A 26,846-nucleotide genomic window follows, 5' to 3' on the forward strand; every position below is an offset into this window, starting at 1 on the left:
TAGTTCTTCTATAAAATTTGTTTTCTCACAGCAGATAAAGTCCTCAAAAACAATAAAATAATTTTCAAGTCCACATTATTCTCCACATTTGAAAACACCCTTGCAAGTTTCCTTACTATGGAGAGTTGAGAGTTCTTTGGACAATTTGGGTGGCAGTCGATTATCAGATACTTTTGACAAATATTTTCCCAGTGTGGTGTTTGCCCTCTCATTCTGTTTTATCTTTTAGATCACATGAGATTTAAATCTTGACAAAATTGAGCATATCAATTTCCTTTTATTGATTTTTGCCTGTGGTGTTATTTCTAAAATGTTATTATGGGAGATTATCTAGGCTTTCTCCTGTGCTATCTCCCAGGCTTTACACAGCTGCACACTTTACAGTTAGGTTTTTAATCAGGTTTGAGTTGGTTGTGTAGGATGTAAGTTCAGTGTCTAGGTTTACTTTTTGTAGGTGTGTATTTATTTACTCCAGAACTATTTACTGAAATGCCATGCTAGCTTCATCATATTGCCTTTGCTCCTTGGTCATATACTGGCTACATTGTATTTCTGATTTATTTCTTGTTACTTCTGGGTTCTGTTGACATATTTGCCAATTTTTTGGTGAGTTATCTTAATTGCTACAGTATTATAGTAATCTTTGGAGTTAGATACTCATTCTGTTCTGTTCTTATACTGAGATTTTTTTCCCCTTCATTATATGAGCGTTGGGATCATTTTGTTTGCCTCCCTGAAATAACTTGGAATTTTAACAGTAATTGCATTAAAGCTTCATCAGATTGGGAATAAGTAACATCTTGACAACATTGACTCTTCCTATGTAAACATAGGGTAGCTCTCCATTTATTTAGTTTTTATTTTGATTTCCTTCATTCATTTTTTAATTTCCCTCATATTGATCTTGTACATATTTTAATAGATTTACATGAAAGTTTTTCACTTTAGAGGGTGCTGATATAAAGAAGTATGTTTTTTGTTTTAAAAAGGTATATTTTTATTATTTATTATATTTATTTATTTATTTGAGAGCAAAAGACAGAGAGAGAAAGAGTCAGATAGAGAGTGAATGGGTATGTCAGAGCCTCCAGCCATTGCAAGTGAACTCCAGATGCATGCACAACTTTGTGTATATGGCTTACATGGGTCCTGGGGAATCGAGCCTTGAACCGGGGTCCTTGGGTTTCACAGGCAAGCATGTAACCACTAATCCATCTCTCCAGCCCCAAAATTATGTTTTTAATAATACATTTTTCTTGTTCATTGCTGACATAAAGGAAATTAATGAGCTTTTGCACACTAACTTTATATTTTTTGACCTTACTATGATTACTTATTAGTTCCAAGATATTTGTTTTTAATTTTTGAGATTTTTTTTACCATAAATCATTGTCTTGTCTATAAACAAAGATGGTTTTCTTCCTTTTCACCATGCTTGATGGATTACATTAATTTTCAAATATTAAAACAGTCTTGAAAACCTAGGATAAATCCTACTTAATCATGGTCTATTTTTTTATGTACTGTTAGATAGGCTTTACCAGGCTTATTTATATTTTTTGACGATTGTTTATGAGAATTATTGTGCGTTTTTACATATATGTTGAGGGAGAATTTTTCATTTGTTTTTCTTTGCATGCATGTGTGAGTTGTGCAGTCTGCACAGGAGGGTGTGTGTTCAAATGTGTGAGTCTTGTGCATGTACATGTAGAGGCCAGAGGAGAAAATCTGGTACCCTCCTCTATCACTCCTCTGTTTTTATTTCCTGATAATGGCCCTTGAGCCCTAATAATTCTTCATTTTCTGTTCCCCACAGGACTAGGGTTACAGGAATGCATGACCATGCCCAAGTATTTACATGGGTGCTGGTAAACCAAATTTAGGGCAAATCAGGTCCCCTCACGCCCTCATGCATGTAAGCGTTCTTAACTGTTGAGCCATTTCTCCAGGCCAGACTTTTCCGCTTTTGACATAGCACTCATAGTTTTCACTTACTTTTAAAGTCTATACCTATTTTTTTGTGTGTTTTAGTTTTTTAATTCCCACATTATCTTATTTTATGTGATGCTAGATCTTTGAGTCTGCTTGGTGCCTTATTGTTTTACTTTCTTTTTAAATTAGATTTATTTATTAGAGAGAGAGAGAACTGTTTACATGGGTGCTGGTAAACCAAATTTAGGGTGAATCAGGTCCTCTCACGCCCTCATGCTGGCATGTAAGCGTTCTTAACTGTTGAGCCATTTCTCCAGAACAGACTTCTCAGCTTTTGATATAGGACTCATACTTTTCACTTACTTTTAAAATCGATACCTATTTTTTGTGTGTGTTTTAGTTTTTTAATTCCCACATTCTTTTATGTGATGTTAGATCTTTGAGTCTGCTTGGTGCCTTATTGTTTTACTTTCTTTAAAAATTTTATTTATTTATTAGAGAGAGAGAGAAAGAAAGAAAGAAAATAGGTATGCCAGAGCTTCTAGCCACTGCAAATGGAGTAGCATCTCTTTTGCAACCCAATATAAATGAAAACACTCAGTGTACTCCATAATAGCCTTGAACTCAGAATAGTTTTGCCTCCATCCCACTTCCCAATGCTAGCATGAACCCCATGCCTGGTAGTTTCCCCTTTATTTCAAAAAGCAGAAACAGATTTTCCAAATCATGAATATACCATTCATTTGCAACCCTTTGAAAAACCTACACATTTCTATTTCCTAAACCGAACTTTTAATGTTGTCTTTTAAAAAATATAATGAAAAGAATGGAAGAAACATTATGACATGGCATTAAAGAGATTTGTAGATGTTGATGCATTATCATCTTTATAAATATGCAGACTTATGGAGCTTTTAATGTGATTATAAATGGCACTGAACCTTGAACTTCACTGTTTTATTTCAAACCAGCAAGTCTAAATAATCCATAGTGAGTCAAGAAGTTGTATTAAATACCTGATACATGCTGGTCTTAACTTTTAACTAGTCAGTGTGAGCACTTTAGTTTGAATACATTAGGAAGGTGTTTACATTCTGTTTTAGTGAAGTAGAAATGTTTGTCATGGATAAGTACAAAAAGAAGAGTAATTGTGAGGACATTACAAAATATTCCTACTGTTTTTCAAGTCAGTTGCTTTTTAAAAAGTCATTAAATTTAGTATCTTTGAAAACAGTGATTAAAATTTGGAAAGGTAATTTCTAATGACCAAAGGGCATCTCAGTGGAAGATGGTGCATTTTTATCCATGCTCAAAGAATAGAGCTTCCAAAGCTCACACCCATTTTGTTAATGATTGCTGTGGACTCAGTTTCTCATACAGTACTTAAGTGTACCCCGAGTGCTTGTTCTGACTAAAATATGAATGAAGCAGCTGCCACGACAGGTTTTGAATCCAAATTATGTATAGCCAAACTCATCATTTTGTTAAGTAAAACATCTGGCATGTCAAAGTGTAATGAAGTTTCCTGTTACAGAATTTTATATTGTTTTATAATAAATCTGTTTCTTTCACTAATGAGGAGTTGAGTAAACGTATAGCACTTGGTTCTTAACCTGGATTTGATGTACATGACCATGTTTAATGTAGTAACTGGTAGCAATTTTCAGGATGCTTTGGGAAAAGGTAAAAATATTAGTCCAAAAAATCCAAGTATAATCTCTGGCACATCCTTGCTGTCAGGAAGTAATGCAGTGTTTCATGTCATCATAGACGTTCCTCTCACGTATCAAGCTGAAGGAAGCCGGCAAGCTCTGAAAGTTTATTTCTACATTGATAATTATCATTTTGAACAACTACCGCAACGCTTAAGGAATGGAGGAGGATTTAAAATTCACCCTGTTCTCTTTGCACAAGGTGAGCTGCTCTTCTTTTTATTCTTTACGTATTTAAGTTATTTTAGCTATATAAATAATTTAAATAAATTTAATTTCAAAAACAAAGTTTTTAATAATTTGAAATTTTCTTCATAGTACTTCAGAAATTTAATTGCTTTTGGTAATATTTATTAAGAAAAAAATCACATGTGACTGAAAAATTTATTAAATAGGATTGGAACATTTTCTCTAATAGAAAAATTAAGACGAATTTAAATAAATAAATGCAAATAAACCAGACTAAATGCCATAAATGAGCTAAATTCTGATAGAGCAATTAAAATTATATGTTAGAGCTGGGCGTGGTGGCACACGCCTTTAATCCCAGCACTCGGAAGGCAGAGGTAGGAGGATCACCGTGAGTTTGAGGCCACCCTGAGACTACATAGTGAATTCCAGGAGAGCCTGAGCTAGAGTGAAACCCTACCTCAAAAAAAAAAAAAAAAATTATATGTTAAACTATGACAAGAAAATGTTTGACAATGGCATATTATATTTAAATTTTAATTTTGGCTTCCTTGAATCCCAAATTTAGTGGACTGAGGTAGGAGATTGTGACTTTGAGACCAGTCAGCTATATAGTGAGAATTTGTTTCACAAATACACTTATGTATGCATTTTATTCTAGATTACTTATGTATATATAAATTTATATGCATGTTGAGTAAACATTCTTATTTGTAAATAAAAATTTAATGTCACCTGAAGTAAAAATTGAGGAGCTGGAGAGATGACTCAGCCATTAAGGCATTTGCCTGCAAAGCCTAAGGACCTGGGTTAAATTCACCAGTACCCACTTAAAGTCAGATATACAAAGTGGCACATGTATCTGGTGTTCGTTTGCAGTGGCTAGGGTCCCTGGGGTACACATTTTCTTTCTCTCTCCCTTTCTCTCCCACTCTTTATCTACCTCTCTCCTCTTTCTCCCTCTCTCTGCCTCTCTCAGTTTGCAAATAAATAAAATAAAATAAAGAAATTAGGAATAGTGTCAGTAAAAAGATTTTTACCATGAACTAGATTTCCAAAGGAAGATACTGGATCTTTATTTTGGAGATCATAAAAGGCTGCTCAGAAAAGATCAGATATCAAGGTTATTGTGAGGTCTCTTTTAAGTTTAGGTCTCTCCCAACTCCTAAAATATGCATGCTGTGCTCACAAGATTATGCCAGCTTCAGTGAGTGAACCCATGAAGAATTCTACTTTTCTTCTTTTGCATTTTCAGGACCTGTGCTGGCTTTGCTATGAATTTTAATAGTCTAATAAAAATAAGATGACTAGTGAAATAGAATCAGCCAATGTCACTAAACAATGGACAGGCATGTGAAATCTAAATTCACTGCCAAGTGGAAATTTTGCTTTGTACCACATACACACTAAATGGAAAGTCTGATTTCTAAAAGATAGATCACCTTCCTTCAGTTGCCATAGTTGTAAAGCTGAAACAGCCTTGCAAGAGTACATTCCCTGAAAGGGACGTTTCGGTGAAGAAAGGTTTTAGGAGCCGTTAGGAAGCATTTTAATTTCTCTTTGGAGGTCTGTGATTTACAGGGAGGACTAGTCTAGGTAATAAAGAATCTGTAAGAAAAGGCATAAAAATGAAAAAAAGCAATGAGCAAAATCAGACCTTTGGAGCTACATGAGGACATTAGCTTAACCTAAAATATGTCAGAAGTCCCTCTAGAGTTGGGTCAGACAGAGAAATAGGTTTAGTCGGGGCTTATTATTCTTCAAACCTCTTTGTGTATTTTTCTTCTTAATTTTTAAAAATAATGTCATTGAAATCATTAGTGATATGACAAATGGCAACTATTTTTTAAAAGAATTCATTTGTAGATACACACACCTTTCATAAGTGAATAATTACTGAAGAGCAAATGTGTGAAGGAAAAAGATTATTTTGCAGGCAACCTCTAATTTATAACTCTGGCAAAAACCAATTGAAAAATAATCCTAAATATATGCTATTTTAATGAAAATAATACCACTTTTAAAGCAGTGAAATAGGAAATAAAAAGAGATTTAAGTGGGCCAACTTGAAAATATGTCTGTAGCTGGAGTCATAAGTAACGAAGACTGGGAAACAGTTTGTCTCATTAAATCTTCTTATGATAAAATTATTCAGTGTTCAGCTTCCTCTGTAGCCATAAAACTCCCCTGAGGAGTCATCAGTAGCTCTCCAGGTTCCTCAGCACAGGGAGTCAGACCTAGTGTGAGTAGACATTACCACCTGGCGACTGAAAGTGGCACTCAATGGAGGAGACCTCCAATCTGTGTTCCTGAGATGAACATTTATCTGAAGAACATTGCTTTTATATGCACCTGACTCTTTGTTGGCAAGTGAAATTATAGAGACAAGTGGGTAAGTGTGAACGTTTCCTGGGAAATCCATGCAAGTCAGCCCCCCATTTTGTTGGTTTGCTTGTTTTTTGTTCTGTAATATTTATGTGGTTGAGGTCTGAGCCCAAGAGCCTTACATCAGCTAGCCAAGTGCTCATCCATTGAGCTGACTTGATTCTCCAACCCAAGCGCTCCTCATTTGCTCTGTGGTATCATCTTCTTAGAGTGGCAGAAGCAAGTGTATTATTCTCTTCCATTTGTCTTGCCTCACTAGAGCATCAGGAGCATCTGGGCACAGTTATGGGTAGGAATCCTACAGATCCGATGAGCAATCTTAGGGAGGGTTGGAGGTGAGCAGGGTTGAAGGTGATTGTATATTGCTACTGAAAGCCACAGCGTTATGAGAACAGCAATGTAAGCAGATGAAAATGATGCAGATTTCCAAGGTAAGGCACATTAAAAAATGTTCACACATGGAAGTTGGTACAAAGCATATCCAGCATTTTACACTGTGCAGATCACATTAAGATGATCTACCTAATATTCGTGCACACTTCCTACATGCCAGGGAATTAACAGTGCTGTGATCCCTGGGCCCTTAGTGAGGGAGATAAAGCAAAATGATGAAGATTGAACAGAACGTGTATTATAAAACACTGCTGTCAGAGAGTGCTGTCCCAGGGAGTCTGCTTAAGACACTAAGGAAGAACTCTTCCCTGCCTCCCTGTGGCACCAGTAGCTGCCAGCTCTTCCTCATGTTCCCTGGCTTGGGGAGGCTTGGTTCAACAGACTCTGCTTCCACCTCCAGTCATCCTTTTCTCATCTTGTGTGTCTGTCTCTGACTTTGCATACAAATTCTCTCTTCTTACAGACACCACTCTCTGGATTTGAACCTTCCCTAATCCAATATGACCTCATTTTAATTTGATGACCTCTGCAAAGGCCCTAATTCATAATAAAGTTGTATTTGCATTTTGCAAGTACCAGGGGATGGGGTTTATTCTATCTTTTCAGGTGTACAATTCAACTCTCAGTCGATGTCAAGCACAGTCATTTTAGCTGCACCCTTCCCCACTTAGTTCCTGAATCCATGCATTCTACCTCTTGGTGATGTGGCTTCAAATAAAGGCCTGTGATGAAAAGATGAGGCATCCCTTCTTGTGAACTGTTATGAAACATGTTTCCTGCTCTCTGGAAGCTGCTTTTCTGTAGGACTGTGTAGTGCTGGACTTTCTCCACAGTCACATTTGTGGATTCTTTTGGCTTCCTTCCTCCTGAAAGACGTTCCACTGAACACTATCGCTCCCCTCTTATGTGTTTAGGACATAGTGTGCACACAGAACAACTTAAATTGCCTAGACCATGGAATGCTTTACCCCTTTTCATGGCAGAATTTGTTTTTAAACATTGCCTTTTTTTTTTTTTTTTTTTTTGCTTACTTTCACTCAACTTTGTTTTCCTCTAAAATTTTTGTTAAAGGTTCCTCAAAAGATGAATCTTAGTTTTCTCTTTGGGCTTTACACAGTGTTTATAATTTAAACAATAAATAGCATTTTTAAAGGAAGAAATTATTCCTAGGATATATATGCAAAAGTTCAGAAATTATATCTGAAGATAGAATATCCCCTCCCTGTTGCTGTAACAAGAGAGATAGAGTTTGCTTTCCTGACAAATTTCAACCAATTCTGGGGAATTCTGGCAAAATTTGACCAATTCTGAGGAAGGGTAACAGTGCATACACAATATCTTAGTTAACAAACATTATTTTATGCTATCAAAAAAGTGTACTAGATTTTTTTTTCAATTGGTATATACTCGTGATACATAATGTTGGGTTTTTATAAAGATTATTTCAAACTTAGCAGCAATTTTGACTGTATTCACCCTCATACTCTTCCCTTTCCACTTCCTCCTGATACACCTTCTGCTTCTCTCCTTTTCTCCATTCCCCCTTCTGCTTCATGACATATGGGGTGTAAATCATGTGCTTTCCATAGGTAATCTGTTTATGGGAAAAGCTATGAAATGTTTTCTATGTACGTAGAATTGTGTCTTAGTTTGAGACTTAGAACAACTTCATATTTAATTTTCTCTAACATTCATTAAGTTTTCCTTGTTTTATTTGTTACACAAATATAGTGGAATGATTTTCCCCCTCTAAAAGTGGTAGGAATAAAACAAACAAATTCAAGTTGGATTTTAGATACTGTTTTTATTTAAATTCTATTGAAGAAATTAAATATGCTATTAAACAAACATTTTAATTTTACTTTAGAGAACTGTAACATATGGATGAGAAGTAGGAAATTATATGTGAAAATGCCAAAGAGATGCCAAGGTTTGAGCTATCATGACATAAATTGAGTCTATTTTTCTTGAAACTAGAAATTAAATTTTGTAGAGCATCACTATTTTTCTTTTAAAAAACAATTAATAAGCAATCTAGTAGCTAAAATATGGAATGATGACTCCTTCCTTGACCATATAAATTTGATTTCTTGTTTATTTTTTATTTATTTATTTGGGAACAACAGAGAAAGAGGCAAAGGGAGAGAGAGAGAAAGAGAGAGAGAGAGAGAGAGAGAGAGAGGGAGGGAGGGAGAATGGGTATGCCACAGCCTCCAGTCACTGCAACTGAACACCAGATGCATGTGTCACCTTGTGTATCTGGCTTGCGTGGGTCCTGAGAAATCGAGCCTTGAACCAGGGTCCTTAGGCAAGCGCTTAACTGCTAAACCATCTCTCCAGCCCTTAAATTTGATTTTTAAATACAAAACTTATCATTTTGTTCATTTTCCAAGACTATATTGAGCCATAAAATTCTTACTAAATCATATGGCAATTTTTTAGACATTTTTATTGTTTTAATTTTTTTATGGATTTATGAATTTTAACAGCCTTTTAATTTGTAAATGTCATATGGTATGAAAATAGCAAGTCTTGAGATGTGTAAGTCTTCATTAAAATTATATTCAGTGATGTTTATGTAATTGTCCTTATATTGTAGCAAGATTTTATAGCAGGACTAATCAATCTGGACATTATAAACTTAGATTCCAGACAATCAGACACATGGTTGCTCCTTCTCAGGTCTCCTTCCAGTATTTCTGGTCTTAAGGCACAAATTGGAGTGTCCTTGCATGAACTTCCTCCTTAGTTCTCCAAACTTTTTGTTTAGCTAAGCACACTCAAGCACAATCCATATCTCATGGAAATTGAATTAAACAATGCCTGTGGGATATCTGGGATGTTGCCTGGAACGTAAAACTCCTTCAGTAAATAAAAATAGGAATGGTCTCTGTTAACACTATTATATAATTAAATATTTCCTGAAAGCCATCATTAGTAGCTGCTCTTGTTTTCCATATGCACAATAGGGAACCTGAGGGTCTCAGATACTAATTAATTGGCACAAAGTTGCACAGCTTCTAAGGAGAAACTGGGGTTCCATGTCGATGCAGGGACTCTCAACATTAGCTTAGTTTCCAAGTAGGAGAAGTAATTTACTTTAAAGTATGGCTGTTAATAGACTATGCCTCTTAAGATAACAGATTGTTAACAGGAAAACAATTAACAGTCTTTAGCAGGAGTGAACACTGATGGTATGAGGCTGTTTCATTAGGAGGCTTCGTTTTACTTCTGTCAGTATTCAGAATCTGGACTTTGCTGAACCTTTGTGACTATTCTAACCAATATTAAAGCTAGGAGGAAAACCAGTCATCAAACTCTTAAAAGAAGACCACAAATTTGGTTTCTGTGCTGAAGTACATGTAATATGCTTCCTCTTTAGTTTTTTACAATTTCGATTATAAATGACTAATAAGTTTTTAAAAAATTCAAATTAAAAAAATTCAAATTTCCATCATTTCTAAAGTGTACCAGATCGACTAGTTTAGAATATGTAATTCAAATTAGTAACTGTTTTTCTGTTGTTGTTGAAAAATATATGAAAAGTAGTAACTCTGTTAATTTGTGGAATATTGTGATTGCATTTAGAAGCTATTGTATTTATTCATTTTTAAAGAAGATGAGTTTTTGAAATAGCCCATTGAAAATCAAAACTCATGATAGGTAATCTCTTCCACTGATTCATGTGGAATCATCTCTCTTTATTCCCAACTACTGGCTGCCTTTCTATAAAGTTTGTATTTCTGGGCCTGTTGTCTGACACATTTCTCCAGAATCTTTAACATGTTACTTCATAAAGGTTAAAGGAAAAGTAATCACTTAATAAAAATATTACTAAAAAATAAAATTGTGTTAATCAAAAGACATTTGCAGTTAATAAGGGGCCCGGGAGACATAGTGCATAGTGCATAGTGCCTTGTAAGCATGACGACCTGAGCTTGCTTCTCTAGTACCCACCTGAAATGCCAGGCATAGCAGCACACCTCTGGAAGCCCAGTGCTTGGGAGGTGGAGATAGGTGTGTTCCTGGAGCACACTGGCCTGCGTAATTGGTGAGCTCCATTTTTTGTAAACATAAACATGGCCATTAATAGAAAGAGAAGTTGCTAGGGAAAATATAGTACATAGCTGAGTAAGGGTCAGTGTTCCTCAAAAGTCATTCCTAGGTGTCATAACCATAGTCCTAACAGGGAATTTTGGAGCTTTCTATAAAGTTACATCTCAAAGAGTTTCTGTTGCAGTTACCTTCTTGTTGCTTGGAACAAAATACCCAACCAAAAGCAGCTGACAGGAGGAAAGGGTTTATGTTGGCTTATAGTCTCAAGGGGATGCTTAATGATGTCAGGGAAAAGATAGTAGACCAGAAGTTGGATATCATTCCTTGCCACAGCAGTTGGCAGAAAGCAGTAAAAAAAAAATGAGTTGCAGTCAGTGTGATCACAAGGCAGTTCCCAGAGGTTCTGGGATTTTGATAAGGTAAAACTATAGGTGACAAAGGTTTCATAAGGAGGTTAAGTCATATCTTTACCTATAAAGGGAAGCTACCATATTCTTGCTTATTTCAGAAAATTACAGATTTACAGCTGGGAAAAGAAAAGTCATACTCAAAGGTCATAGGCATTTAAGCATTCAGCATGTCTCTTTGCTAGTTTAAAATTCCTATTGGAATAGCTCTACATAAGAGGAAAGTTATGTCTATCTAGGCAGTCTTTTTAGCAAAGATAGGAGAATTGAGTATTGATTCTCAACTAGAAAGACTTCAACTAGACTCTGAAGAAAGGAGCTCCCTTACTTCCCTCTCACGTTTTCTAAACTTTCTTGTTATATACTGCCTCAATTTTTCCTTCTGAGATTCTGGCTCCTTAATATTCAGGGTTGATGATGGTCAAGGTTCCATTTGTTGGTGCTTCATGAGGCTCTGTAGGGCTGTAGACCTCACCTATCTAGGTATAGAAAATCTGACCTGGTAAGAGGGACATGAGGAGGTGAAGGTACTGGCAAATTGGAGGATCTTCACCAGATAAGAATCAGGAAGACAGGAGGTCGTTGCTAGAACACAAAACCACATACACAATGCCTAACAAGCAGATTGTTATGTCTTAGATTAGCACTGATAAATAGCCAGGCCTTTTTATCATGTGGTACCTTATAAAAATAATGCCAGTAAATCCTTAAATCTTAAGGTAGAATCTTACATAAGTCTGAATATGTAAACCTTGGAGAACAGAGGACACATAACAGTACTTTAATAATGGCATACTTTCCCCTGTGCTCCTGACAAAGAATATCAAGGGTCATCAGGTCCTGTAGTGAAGCTGTCCACATTATCTCAACTTCTGACAGTAGGAATGAGGCTTCTTGGACTGTAAAACAATACTAATGGTTATATATTGAGAATGTCACAAAAATACAGAAGAATGATTCTTAGAATTAATCCAGTGATGGGATAGATTAAAAGGAAAACATTGTGAGATTATAATCATTTAGTACATATTATACCGACTGGACCGAAAATTAAAAGAAAAAAATAAAGAAGCAAACCAAAACTATTGACAGAGGTACAAATGGTACTTGTCTTTTCATTTAAGAAGTTTGGACCTCGTCTCTGACAAACACACCTGTTTCTTCTAATGGTAAAACCTCTTCTTTTCTTCGACACACACATTAGTCTGCTAATGATTTATAGATATAGGGACTCTCATCTTCATGATGCTCTGGAGGCCTTTGAGACTTAGGAAGTGAAAGTTTTATTCTAGAGAATAAGATCCTGCCATTTAAATTTTTTTCTTTATATATTAATGGGTCAGGCATCCATCTATCTTGAGAATATTGCAGCAAATATCAGAATGTTTTTGTATCCCTGACAAAGAGGCGTCTGTGTAAAATCTGTCAATCTTTTCCTTGGAACTTCCCTCTCCTCTGAATGGAGTTTTGTAAGGGTGGTGGCTTATTATGAAGTCAGAGGACAGGCCCACATGAATTCTCTGATTTCTTCCAAAAGGCATTAGTGGTTAGAGTAATTAGAGCTTCTCTTCCCAGGTGACATAAAATCCTTTAATAATTTTACCGTAATTAGCTTGAAGCAACAAAATCATACATTCCCCTGAGCCCATCAGCCACTTTCCATCAGTTTATTTCCTCATAGGGAAGCCCATTACTCTTTTAATTCTGGTTAAAATGGGCTTAAATTTCAGTCTGTTACCCCTGGAGTGCTACCTACTCTTACATATAACTGCACTTTACTGTTACAGTCACATTTGCAGTGCTGGCTTAAAACATCCAACCAAGAGCAGCTTGTGGGAAAAGGGTTTATTTTAGCTTACAGACTTGAACTTGAAGGGATGCTCCATGAAAGCAGGGGGAAATGATGGCATGAACAGAGGGTGAATAACATCAGGAGAATGTACAAAACACTGGCAAAAGGAAGCTGGCTATAACACCAATAAACCTGCTCCAAACAATACACCACCTCCAGGAGGGTTTAATTCCCAAATTGCCATCAGCTGGGTACATGGCATTCAGAATACCTAAGTTTATGGGGAAAACCTGAATCAAACCATTACATTCCACTCCTGGACCCCATGAACTAATAACCATGCATGATGTAAAATGCAGTACATTTATGCAACTTTAAAAGTCCCCATAGTTTGTTCAAATAGTCCCATTGTCTTTTAACTGAGCCATGAAACAAAGCAAAACAAAACAAAAAACCTTTTTAAAAAAAAAAAACAGAATAAATATTCATATTGCAAAAGATAGCATTGGGTATAGCAAAAAAGTAATTCAAGCAAGGAAGATTTAAAATGACCAGGGAAATCATCAAACTATTTAGCTCCATGTCATCAACTCTAACTAGTGACGAGAGTCCAAGTCTAATAATTCAGCAACAAATCTCTGGAGTTCCAATTCCACCCCTGCAGCTCAGCTACTCACAGTCCCAGGAAACTTCATCCAGTACTGGCAGCTTTCCTTGGCAGGCATTCCATAGTCATGGCATCTCCATTGGGTCTCCACTGCAACCCATGATTCATCCTCATAGCTCCATCAGGTCTCCAAGCAGGTAATCCAACAAGCCTGCTTCACATTGTCTATGGCCATTTCCAAAATACAAGACTGTGTTGCAAATTCAATGACCCTCTCTTTCTTGCATTTGTAATACTCCATAGTGCCAGGTACACTACCAATTTGTTAATCTAGGGGGGAATAAAACAGACTTTGAAGAACAGGACACTCCTTGAGCATTCAGGCCCCTTCAAAAGACTCTGTATTCTTCTTGTTGTCCCAATGCAGATCAGCTGGCCCAATCTCAATGGTTATAATCTCTCATACAATTGCAGCTGAACAAGCAGAAATTTTGGCCCAGTGATTTCTTTCTGTGCCCTATCCCTCTGCTTACACCAGTCCATTTTTACACACTGCAACCCTGCACAAGTTATCAGGATAATGGGGATAGGAGTAAGCCTCTCACACAAACTGCTTCTAGCCCAGTCCAAGCAAAGCTCTTTCTCACCCTCATAAGCCAAACCTCAGTCAGTAGTTCTTACTGCATTCATTCATGTCTTTCAACCATGACCAGAATAATCCATCAAGCTGTACTTACAGAACTGCAAGGCATCTCTTCCTCCTGTAGTTCCAAAAGGCCAAAGTCACACAGGCAGGCTTCTAGCATCAACAATCCCACTCCTCTGGTACCGATTTTACTGTTGCCGTCAGTTTCACATTGCTGGCAGAAAACACATGACCAAGAGTAGCTTGTGGAGGGAAAAGGGTTTATTTTAGCTTACAGACTTGAGGGGAAGCTCCATAATGTCAGGGGAAAATGAGCAGAGGTTGGTCATCACCTCACCAACATTGGGTGTACAACAGCAGATCCTATTGCATTGTTCATATTGCTGGCAGAAAACACCCTACCAAGAGCAGCTTGTGAGGATAAAAGGGTTTGTTTTGGCCTATAGACTTGAGGGGAAGCTCCATGATGTCAGGGGCAAACAATGGCATGAGCAGAGGCTCCTAACAATACACTGCCTCCAGGAGGTATTAATTCCCAAATCTCCATCACCTGGGGACATGACATTCAGAACACCTAAGTTTACAGGGGACACCTGAATCAAACCACCACACATGTATATCTCCCTGTTTATTTCCCTGTATAATACAGAATTGTTTTTCTGGTGTCACTTAAGGCCATCACAACTACCTATATGTGTCACCAGATACCCTGTAGGAGAGAGAAAATTTCAAGACCACATTCAATCTTTTCTAAATTGTGAAGCTGTGGTTAAGGCATAAGTTTGTCTTTCTGAGCTGAGATGTTGAAGAGGCTTGGTCTCTTAGTCTCTGTTGTCTCTTAGAAACTATCACATAACCTGACTTTTGGTTTCCCTTCATTGCTGGCCGCTCCCATCTAAACCATTCTACATCAGGGGTTCTGAAGAATTTATATTTTAAGTCAGACATACTGGAATGGGCATTTCATATGAGTTCCATTTGGGAGTGGGATAATTCATGAATGTAAGAAAATAGGAGTGAAGTTGTTTTGTTGAGCATATTCTGATGATTCCAGTAAAAACAATTTCAGTGTTTAGACAGTTTTCTGCTTAACCATTTGTACCCTTTGATAGGAAGAATGCTGTGAACTTGGTGAGGACTTAGGAACTCTACAGGGTGTCCCCAAATTAATTTATCTTTATCATCTAATAGAATTGGTATTGCTATTACAGCTCGTAAACATACTGGCTACCCACATGCTAGGAGGGGCGGCTGTTTAGAAAAGTAAACTCTAGGTCCTGGATTTTGTATAAGGACTTCTAATGCCATACCTTGTTTTTCTACTACATATAAGGCAAAGGGTTTTTCTAAAGAGTTCCCAAGGCTGAGGCTAATAATAACTCCTTCAGCTTTGGGAAAATCTTGTGATGTTCACCTGTCCATTATAGAAAATTTTAGGGTAGCCTCATAAAGTGGCTAAGCTATAAGGCCAACATTTAGTACCCAATTTAAGAGAATCCACCCATGCCTAAACAGACACTGTCTTTTAGGTTTTGGTGTTCCTTCCCTGAAGAATGCCACTTAGGAAGGGTCCAAAGCCTGTTATCCTAGGCTTTAAAATGTGTCTTTAAATTTTCACCTTGTTTGGGGAGATTTAAGTCTTCTGTAAGGATATTCAGTATCCTGAAATTCTTAGTATTTAGATTTTCATAATGTTGTTACCAGAGTCCAATTTCATAAAGCCACAGGAAGATCATCTATATTCAGTAGAAAGCTACCTTTTTTTTTTTTTTTTCAAATAGGACCTTGATTCTTTTGCTACCAGAGTTGAGGGCTATCTCAATCCTCATGATACCACTATTCTCATATATAGTGAATCTGTATATTATGGGAATGAATCTATTCAAGAACACAAGATATTGTAATTAATGATGTATTGAGATACAAAAGAAAGCATTCAAGTCAATATCAATAAACCAACAGTTTAACTTGAAATCTGAGTTAAAATAGTTTAGGGACTTGGAAGTATTGGATTATTGTTTTATCAATTGCTTCTAGTTCTTGGACTGTTCAGTATTATCTATTAGGTTTTAAATCTAGAATGGATGTTGATGTCTTTGGCTTGCTTCTGGCTTTATAGGATGATATAACACGTGAGAATAATGACGAGTTCCTTTAGAGAGATGACAACAGTTGGCACATATTAATTATACTCCTTGGCATTATTCCATCCCAGGCTTGAGGATTTATTTGTGTTTCTAAAGAAAATAATGTTTTAAGTTATTTCTTCATTATTGTTTTACTTTGTATTCCTCTAAAAGAAAACATTTGCTCGGAATGGGGGTGGGGTGAACTGGAAAGATTCCTCCTGGGCAAGGTAAAAATGTCTCTTCCAAACAAAGACTTAGGACATTAAGGAAAGACTAACAAAACCTGGGAGAAAATCAGGTCCCCTAGTCTGGTATTAAATGCTCACTGAATCTTTTGGTTTGGGGTTGCCCATTAGTATAGGATATCGCACAAGTCTATTTAGAAAAGGATCCTTGTCATCAATTAAGGCAGAGAAGAATGTCTCTGAACCCAAAAGGGAAGAAAAATTTTGCTTACCATGCCAAGAGTTACTCAAACTTCCTCAGTGGTTATTATTTATAGTTTCTTGAGTGGGCCTTCACTGAGGCAGCTCCAGTCTTCAAGGGCAGCTACCTGGGCTATAGACCCATCCTTCCTTTGTGTAGTGGGGTACTCTTGCTTCCAGTGTTCCCCTCTATGTACAGAGGGCAGGGCATAGCTCTGGTTTCTCAGAGCCCTGTTGTAGACAGTCTTTCGTACAGTAATCCTGTTTCTCACAGCTGGGACTCCTTTAGAACTCTTTTCAGTCTCAGGTTTTTCAGAAAGAACATACTCTTACCTGCCTCAGGAAATGTATTATTTCCCAGGGCTAAGGGCTAGTGAATTGGGCTTGTTCCTGTGTTTCTAATCACTTCTGGGTTGCTTTGGACTGTCTTTTTTTTTTTTTTTTAATTGCTGTTGTTGAAAACCCTAAAAGTCAAATTTGAAAGTTGACTTGAGGTAGCTGGGGGTCATACTATTTGCTTAGTTTTTTTTTTTTTTCTTTTAATCTTCTTCATAATGTCTGGAAGCAGATTGGTGAAATAATGCCAAGCACAATGTAACCTTAGGAATATTTGAAATCGCCTTTAATTATAGTAAATTTAATCACACACATGCTATCTTTCTAAAAGTTTTATCTTTTATAAACCATTTTTATGAATTTGACCTTCATGGTTAAGCCTTCTGGTTTTGTGTTCCACTTCTTTCTCTTTCATTTTGGAACATTCCTTTACTTTTAGGATAAAACTGTATTTTACTATTCAAATATTTAATCCTATTTTTGTAAATCTAGAAGCATTTCCTTTTGAATATTCTTTACCAAAAATAATGTTAAGTATCTATAAATTTATATATTTTTTGATGGGTCCTTTCTGTCATTTTTCTTTATAAATTTTAGGAAAAAAAATTACCTAAAGTAATTTCTCATTGAAAACCCTTGAAGCTGGGCTATGAGATAGCTTAGCTGTTAAAGGCATTCTTTGCAAAGCCTTCTGGCTTGGGTTCAGTTCCCCAGTACCCATGTAAAGCCAGAAGCAGAAAGTAGAGCATGCACTAGGAGTATGCTTGCAATGGCAAGAGGGCCTGGTAAAACCAGTTTTCTTTCTTTCTTTCCTTTTCTTTCTTTCTATCTATCTGTGCTTACAAATATAAATAAATAAATAAATATTTTTTATAAAGATAAAACTCATGAAGTTATGTCTGAAACATAGGCAAAACATGTTAGTAATCCTAAAAACATTTTTATTTTTTCTTACCAGCAAATTAAAATTAACCAACCTGTTCTAGATTAAGTTTTATTATCCTTAGAAGCTTTTTATTAGGACCTGCACCATGGTTCAAAGCAGTGTATAAGTCTGACATGTCTGCCTTCAGAACCTTTCCTTTGGGTTCCCTGCTTACCTCTGCATGTGAGCATGTTAATCATCTAAGAGTAATTACCTGAATTATTTCATCCTTCATTAAACCTGAAGGCACAGAGATAAGTCCTTGCCCCAAATCTTGGCTTCTAAGAATAGCAGTATCTATCAGGTCCAATAGCAGATGAGATCATTCAGCCATGTACGTGAGGCTACAGTCAAGACCACCAACAATCATCTCCAGAGAAGTAGCTTGTACGTTGAAGTACCTTAGGCATCTGTGGACCACCTTTCAGAATCAGAACTCAGACAGCTTCAAGTAGACCATACCCTATGCAAATATATGTACATCTTGTTCTTTGTTCCAATTTCTCCTACATTGAAATCTAAAGTTCATGTCACTATCCCAAAAATGGGCTTGAGGACATTGGATGCCTTTATGTGCCCACCTCCCCACCAATATGTGCACACTGATAAAATCTCTTCTTCTGTCCCTCACCATTACTTGTTTCTTTAACGAACTGGGACTGATGTCAGAGCCTAGCCTGTGAGGGCAGCCCGAACTAGGACTTTTTGCCTTTAAACTCCACATATATTAAGAACTAGTTTAACATTTTAAATCTATGTAAATATTTACTCATTATAAAACTAATTTAGTACTTTAAAAACAATATATAAACACAAGTACACATGAGGACAATATGTATACATTACATATTATCATACATAAATATAGACTTTCAAAAATGTGTATTTATTTCCAAGGAGAGAGAGAATGGGCAGGCCAGGGCTTCTAGCCTCTGCAAATGAACTCCAGATTCATGTGCCATTTTATACCTCTGGCTTTTCATGGGTATTGGGGAATCAAACCCAAGTGGTTAAGCTTTGCAGGTGAGCATCTTAACTGCTGAGCCATCTCTCCAGCCCAAGATCATAGAATTTTTTTTTTAAAAAACAATGATTTTGTAGCTTTTATTTAGATGATTTTTTGTCAGTTTTAAGCTGGACTGTTGAACTGATTCTTTCTTCCACTGCATTAAAATCTTTAATCTAAAATGTGTGCTTCTAAAGGTAGGACTCAATAAAAGTTGTAAACATTGTATATCTTGAAGACATAAAGTCTAACATGATTAATGATAAGGACCAAGTAGATGAGAAGTAAAAGCAAAAGAGGTCAAAATACTAAGCTTCCTATGCAGACTTAAAGCAACATCTTTTCCCATTTTAAGAGGTAAATAACAGAGATTTACCCCTTTATTTACAGATAGAATTTTTTTTTTTCTGTAACGTCATATTTTGCATTCAACTCCTCCACTTGTTAAAAGACTGAAGGTAAACTATTTTCTGTGTATGTAAAAGAGGGGGTGGGGAGAAGAAAATAACCAGTACTACTCCTAGCAACCTGAATTTGTCATTGCTAGGCTGCCTTGTGAATTTTGAAAACAGTGGGTTCTCAAACGGGACTAGACATCACAAGCCTTTCCAACTGTTAGGAACTCCTGAAAAAAGATTAAAAGCCATAAATATGTCCCTTCCCACCCTGGCCGCCATGCTGGGGTGGGAGGGGAAAATCTTAACACTATGCGAATAGATAAAAGTGTGCTGAGCCGGGCGTGGTGGCGCACGCCTTTAATCCCAGCACTCGGGAGGCAGAGGTAGGAGGATCGCCGTGAGTTTGAGGCCACCCTGAGACTACATAGTGAATTCCAGGTCAGCCTGGGCCAGAGTGAGACCCTACCTCAAAAAACCAAAAAAAAAAAAAAAAAAAAAAAAAAATGTGCTGAGAGTGTGAGCGCTGAAGAGAGAGCACAGAGAAGGCATCTCTCTTGGGTCAGAGAAGATAGCTTTAGAATTTGAGCCACCACACCTGGACACACCTACACCAGGTGTCCCAGCCAATCAGCCTGGGCTCAGAGGAGGACTCCACCCACACCTGAGCTGGGTGTGCCAGAGAGAGATGATTAGGTGAGACAGGCAAACTCTGAATCCTGCAACTGAAGGAGGCAGGGCAAACTGAGATAGGTGGGGCCAGCTGGGATAGGAGTGGCAGGGTTGTGATGTAAGATCATCCTAAGATCTCTCTCTTAAAGCCCTGCCTTCCTAGCCAGATCTGCCTGCTCTGGAAGCGCCATCTCTACGGAAATTTGCCTATTTTGGCCTATTTTATAAAGTTTTGGAGGCCCTTTCTTTAAAACAATACCTGGTGAGGATTCAAAAAGGCAAACAGAAAATCAGAGTCTTACAAGACATAAAAGTTGAGGTTGTGAAAGCAACCTAGCAATAGGGTATTGAGGAAAAAGGAAGTCAGCCATTAAACACCATTCAAGGCTTTGGCCAGAAAACAGTAGCAAAGAAACCAAGATAAAATACGTGGGAGCCAGAAGAATCGAGTGGAGGACCTTAGTGGCAGTCAAGCAAACTTACCTACACCACTTCAGAAATTGTCACTTCATGGTCTCTGGCAAATGTGTCAGTGCCAATGGAGCATGGGCAGGGAACACAGTCTTACTCTGCTACCTATAGTAGACAAAGAAGTTCTTTGGCAGAGACCTCTCCTCTGGTGGAGCTGGGATTCTTGACTATACTGCAGAAAAGAATTGAAGATGAGTTGGTATGAAGCAGAGTTGGAGTCAATTAAAGAGAGATTTTTATTTAAGTATGGGCAATAATAGAAAGTGATGAACTTTGGGTGTAGATTCCTCCAGAGAGTTGCACAGGGGTGTCTTAGAAATAGTCATGTGTAGGATTCTTCTGGTTTCTGAAGTTACATCTCAAAGGACCTCCAAAGAAATACCCACCTTGGTTAAATGAGATCTTAGGGTAGTTCCTGAGATGCCTTGAGTAGGGTTACACTCTGATAAGGTAAAACCATGGGTCACAAAATTTCTACCCTTGGGGGGGGGGGTGGTGAAGCCATGTCTTTTACTGTAAATAGTGTTTATGTTTCTACATGAAAGATGTTCAGAAAATTGCAGGCTTACAGCTGGGAAGGAGCAAGGTCAGACTCAAAGGACATTTACACTTAGGCTTAAAGCATGGCTCATTGCTATTTTAACATTCTTATTTGGAATAACTCTGTATAAAAAGAATATTGTCTCTGTGTAGCCAACCTTGACAGCAAAATTGGCTAATTGTTCTATAAGTCTTGATTCTCAGCTGGCAAGAGTCTCCTTTCCCTTCTCCTGTCCCCTTAATTTTCCCTGTCTTTCTGTCCTGCCTCTGCACCACTACCCCAGGCTCTTTTTTTTTTTTCAGGGTTAAATTTCTTTTTTTTATTTTTTATTTTTAAATTTTTATTAACATTTTCCATGATTATAAAAAAATATCCCATGGTAATTCCCTCCCTCCCACCCCACACTTTCCCATTTGAAATTCCATTCTCCATCATATTACCTCCCCATTACAATCATTGTACTTACATATATACAATATCAACCTATTAAGTACCCTCCTCCCTTCCTTTCTCTTCCCTTTATATCTCCTTTTTAACTTACTGGCCTCTGCTAATAAGTATTTTTCTTCTCTCGCAGAAGCCCAGTCATCTGTAGCTAGGATCCACATATGAGAGAGAACATGTGGCGCTTGGCTTTCTAGGACCAGGCTCTTTTTATTGTGATGCATGTCAGTGCACAGTTCTGCCTCTTCTGTACATATTGTTAATATGCATGAATTATATATATATACATATATATAAATGTACATATATATAATCATGTAGTATACAAATGTTTTCTGTGTATATATTACATAAATGATATTCGCATTTAATTTCACAATGTCATAAGGAAAGAAAAGAATTCTCTCTCTACTCTTTATAATTGTTCATTGGAATAGTTCACAGCAACAAAAATAGGTTAGCAAGAAAATAAAAACAAACAGAAGCAAAAGCCATGTGAAGTTCACATGTATGTGAGTTTTAGAATAAAAGCCCCACCTCCAAGGGTGCCAATGGTCTGATGTTATTCACCTGCCTTAATTCATCATCAAAGACACAAGCAGTGGTTAAGGGCAGATACAGGAGCTTCCATTAATGTGACCATGTTGGAACATACAAATGCAGGAGACCATGACCCCCAAGTCTGTGTTTCATGTGCTGACAGGAACTTTGAAATCTTGTAGGAGAGGGAGAGAAAGGAAATGGTTGGAGGATGCATAGGTAATCGTGGACAGAGGTCTAATTAATCATTATCTCTGCTCTGGTACTCTAAGGAGTTCCAGAGATGCTATCACTGCTGTCACTTAATTAAGGGAAACATTCTGGTTTCCATGTGGTGATTACTCACCAGCATGGATAACTGACTCCCCCCACTGAGGGGGGAGGTGAACTTATCATGTGGCCATCTGTCCTTCAAAGCTCTCCGTTACTTGGAGATAGTTTGGGTTCTTTGTCATACAGATATTTATTGATTGGTTCTGTTGCTCCTGGAATATACAGTAACTAGAAGAGAATGAGTCAGGAGGAAAAAAGTACAAGAGACGAAGTAGAGCAGAGGAGCACAATGTGGAGCCTTGAGCTTAGGCTTAAAATACAGTAGTCTGCCCTTATCCTTGGTATTGCTTTTTTTATGTTTTCAGATACCTGCAAACAACCACAGCCTAAAAAGATTAAATGGAAACTTCTGGAAATAAGAAATTCAGGTTTAAATTGCATACCATTCTGAGTACCATATCCGTACTTGTGTAGTTCACCTGGCCACTAGTCACCTGGATATATTATGTCATTATCCATCACAACCTTCAGTGATCATGTGCAAGTAGCCCTTCTTTTGGCCTCAAAGTACAAAACTAGTGATGCTGGCAACTGAGGTATAAAAAGGAGGTGCATAAAATCCCTCTTTCCCATGAAAAGATGAATGTTCTTGACTTAATAAGATGTATAGTGAGACCATATCTACCTGTGAAATGGTAAAGAAACAGAAAATCATGTTGCTTCTACTGGAATACTGAAAGCTAAAACTACAGCCATGGTGCCTAGCAAGTACTAAGTGAAGATGGAGAAGGCATTACTTTCTCTCTCTCTCCCTCCCTCTCTCTCTTTCTCTCTCTCTCTCTCTCTCTCCCCCTCCCTCCCTCTCCTGTGTGTGTGTGGATAACACACACTTCAGTACTATCGCTGGTTTCAGGCAGTTACTGTAGGTGTTGGAAAGTGTTCTCAAAAATGAGAGGAGGGCTATTGTATCAATTTCTATTGAAACTACGATGGAAGGTCTGGGGAGGTGATTAAGAAGAGCACCAGGTAAGCTAGGATGACTTGTGATGAATTCAGCCAGTGCCTTCTCTGTGCATCAGAGGCTCCTATGATTTTGTCCTCTTTCTCCTCATGGAACAGAAAGGGATACACCCATACAAATTGAGATTTCCAACCCCCCCCCAATAAATAAATGCAAATTTCCTTTTTGGATATAAACTTCCCTTAGAAAACACTTAGCATGTACTTTGTTTTCCAAGCTCGTATGTCTGCAGTTTCTCAAAATAATCAGCTCAAAATAATCCTCATGCCAAAAAGGCATATTTTGGGGTGGCATATTTTAGTCTTCTACAATGCATCCAAAATGTTTTAAAAATAGAGGACAGTTTAAACTAGAAATTTCTTTTGCCTACTTAACAACAAAAAAAAAATCACCAAATGTCTGTTACATATTTTGAGAGCACAAGAAGAGATTTTGTTTGTTTGTTTACATTTTGGGGATCTTCTGTTGTCTATATGTTCATAATTGATGTTGTTTATCATATGTATTTGTAATCAGTGGTATTAAACTGCAGAAAATAAGTTCTAATATTGCATGTAAAGCATATTAATTAACTTGTGTTTGCAGCATTGGAGAGCATGGAAGGATATTACTATAGAGACAATGTTTCAGTGGAAGAATTTCAAGCCCAGATAAATGCAGCCTCACTAGAAAAGGTCAAACAGTACAACCAGAGGCTCAGGTATGTGACCGTCCACTTTTGTTTCCTTAGTTTGTTTCTTAACAATCTCTCTCTCTCTCTCTCTCTCTCTTTTTGAGGTAGGGTCTCACTGTAGCCCAGGCTGTCTTGGAATTCACTTTGTAGTCTCAGGGTAGCATTGAACACACAGTGATCCTCCCACCTCTGTCTCCCTAAAGTGCTGTGTGGTTAAAGGTGTGTGCCATACACAAATAAGACTTGTGACATTTTCATCAGGTTAGATTATTAATGATGGTATTTCTTTGCATATGAAATAATCATCTACAGTGTTTAATGTTTCAAACAGCCTAATGGCTATGCTTTTTCAAATGAAAAATCATTATAAAAATGTGTGTTGAAGTGTTTGTTGTAAGATTGTTCATTTCTGAAGAAGACAAATAGATGACACAGTCACTATTTCCAGGATACAATGGTATTGGTTTATTTTACATGGAGTCCACAGGAAGGGCATTGAATTGCAGGGACAGTAGGTTCCTGCATGTACCATGAAACTGCTGAGACCCCACACAGGAAGCAGTATGTTCCACAGGAAATGTGGGAGCCCTGTGCTTGCCATGAGAAAAAATATACTCATTCAAATAGATACTTTAGTGCTTACATTTTAATGTTATTTCCCTCTAAAAATAGTGCAACTGGTGCAATGATTAATGACAGGGAAAATTAACTACAGTTAATGGAAAGGAAATGAACTGTAATTTAGAAGCATTCATTTTGAACAATTTTTAGCATATGTATCCTCCTCTCATAAATTAGCTTATGGACAGATGTTTTAAAAAAAGACTACTTGACAAATTAAGCCTTTTATTTATTTTATATACTTTGTCTTGTTTTATTTATATTTTTTAGTGTGTGTGTGTGTGTGTGTGTGTGTGTGTGTGGTGTGTGTAGTCATGTTCATGTGCATGTCATGTTCACATTGTCAGAGGACAATGTGAGGTGGTATTTGAAGATAAGCATCCACTTTTTTTTTTTTTTTTTTTTTTTTGAGACGGAATCTATCATTGTCCTGGAGCTTGCCAAGTAGACCAGAGCCTGTCTGTCTGTACATGCCATTCTTTCCAGTTTATTTGTTTACTCCATGGGTTCTGGAAATCAAACACAGGTCCTTAGGCTTGCAAGACATACACTTTACAGACAGCTATTTTCCCAATCGTTTTTAAAGCTAGCATGCAAAGTAATGCGTATAATTATAGCTTTTTCGTGTGTGCGCGCCACTATACGTTCTTCTTATGCATCCCCTCCTTCACCCATGTCCCTATCCTCCCTGCCGCCTCTTTCTTCTCCCTTCTTCTAAACAGTCCTTCCTGCTTTTATGTCACATGTATTCCATTACTGTCTCATTTTTCCTCTATCTGTACCTTAAACTCTTTTACTTTCCATGACCTTTCTGCTTTCTCTCTCCCTTTCTCTCTCTCTCTCTCTCTCTCTCTCTCTCTCTCTCTCTCTCTTTCTCTCCACATGCAAATTTAAAACTAGAGTATATGGCAGAAGATATATTTTGGTTTCTCTGTGTGTTTTATTTTGCTTGTCATTTATTACTTATGTATTAATTTTTTTTTATTTATTTGAGAGAGAGAAAAAGGGAGAGAGTGTCTATGCCTCCAGCTGCTGTAAAGAAACTGCAGATACATGAGCCACCTTGTGCATCTGGCTTACATGGGTCCTGGGGAATTGAACCAGGTCCTTTGGCTTTGCCTTAAACAATAAGCCATCTCTCCAGCCCTATTTATTTATTTTTATTAAGAACATGCTTTGTATGCATACATCATGTGTTAGTACCACCTTTTCCCTCCTCCCTGCCCACATTCTGCAAGAGGCCCTCCTCAGTGGGGTTGCTTTTAATTCCCATGGGGTTGTGTGTTATGCATTCTGGGAGCAGAAATAAGTTATTGAGAGGAGGCAATAACAGTGGTCATAATGTTTTAACCTGTGACTCTTAACATTCTTTATGCCCCCCTCTTCTGCCAAATTCCCTAAGCCTTGGTGGGTGTGTTTTAAGTCTACTTCGGTGATGAAATCTTAAGAGCCTCTGGATTTCTGCTTTGGTATGGGTTGAGTGTCCTCAGCATCTGTGTCTTTCACCTGGGTGCTGATTTTCTGGCTCACCTTGGAAGCAGCACTCTTGCTGGTCTCCCCACTTCCTCTGTGGTTTCATCTGGGCCTTGGCTGAAATGCGAGGAGTGATTTATCTCCTTGGGTCTCCCTACCTTGTGATAAAGAAAAACAGATTCTCAAAGAAAAAAAATATTCTACTTTAAGTCTTTGTAATTCAAAATTGCTATTGTGGCATTTTTTAAAATTATTTATTTATTTATTTGAGAGAGACAGACACAGAGAGAAAGACAGATAGAGGGAGAGAGAGAGAATGGGCGCGCCTGGGCTTCCATCCTCTGCAAACGAACTCCAGATGCATGTGCCCCCTTGTGCATCTGGCTAACGTGGGACCTGGGGAACCGAGCCTCGAACCGGGGTCCTTAGGCTTCACAGGCAAGCGCTTAACCACTAAGCCATCTCTCCAGCCCATGTGGCATTTTTTTTTTGATTTTTTTCCACCTTGTGACTGTATTGTATAGATAACATTAATTTCTAAAAAGCTGAAAGGGGGCTGGAGAGATGGCTTAGCGGTTAAGCGCTTGCCTGTGAAGCCTAAGGACCCTGGTTCGAGGCTCGGTTCCCCAGGTCCCACGTTAGCCAGATGCACAAGGGGGCGCACGCATCTGGAGTTCGTTTGCAGTGGCTGGCAGCCCTGGCGTGCCCGTTCTCTCTCTCTCTCACTCTTTCTCTCTCTGTCGCTCTCAAATAAATAAACAACAACAAAAAAATTTTTTTTA

At 37.6% G+C, this 26,846-nt stretch overlaps 1 protein-coding gene across 2 annotated transcripts in view; it reads left to right on the forward strand.

Annotated features, from left to right (window-relative positions):
* Positions 1-26,846, forward strand: part of Prex2 (phosphatidylinositol-3,4,5-trisphosphate dependent Rac exchange factor 2) — a 318,249-nt gene that overhangs the window by 223,092 nt on the left and 68,311 nt on the right. For both annotated transcript variants that reach the window (XM_045143485.1, XM_045143486.1), the window contains 2 exons: positions 3,703-3,846; positions 23,883-23,997. In XM_045143485.1, coding sequence (XP_044999420.1) covers positions 3,703-3,846; positions 23,883-23,997 — 259 coding nt within the window. The remainder of the gene's footprint in view (positions 1-3,702; positions 3,847-23,882; positions 23,998-26,846) is intronic.

This window comes from Jaculus jaculus, chromosome 2 (assembly GCF_020740685.1).
Source record: "Jaculus jaculus isolate mJacJac1 chromosome 2, mJacJac1.mat.Y.cur, whole genome shotgun sequence".
NCBI classification, from domain to species: Eukaryota; Metazoa; Chordata; class Mammalia; order Rodentia; family Dipodidae; genus Jaculus; species Jaculus jaculus.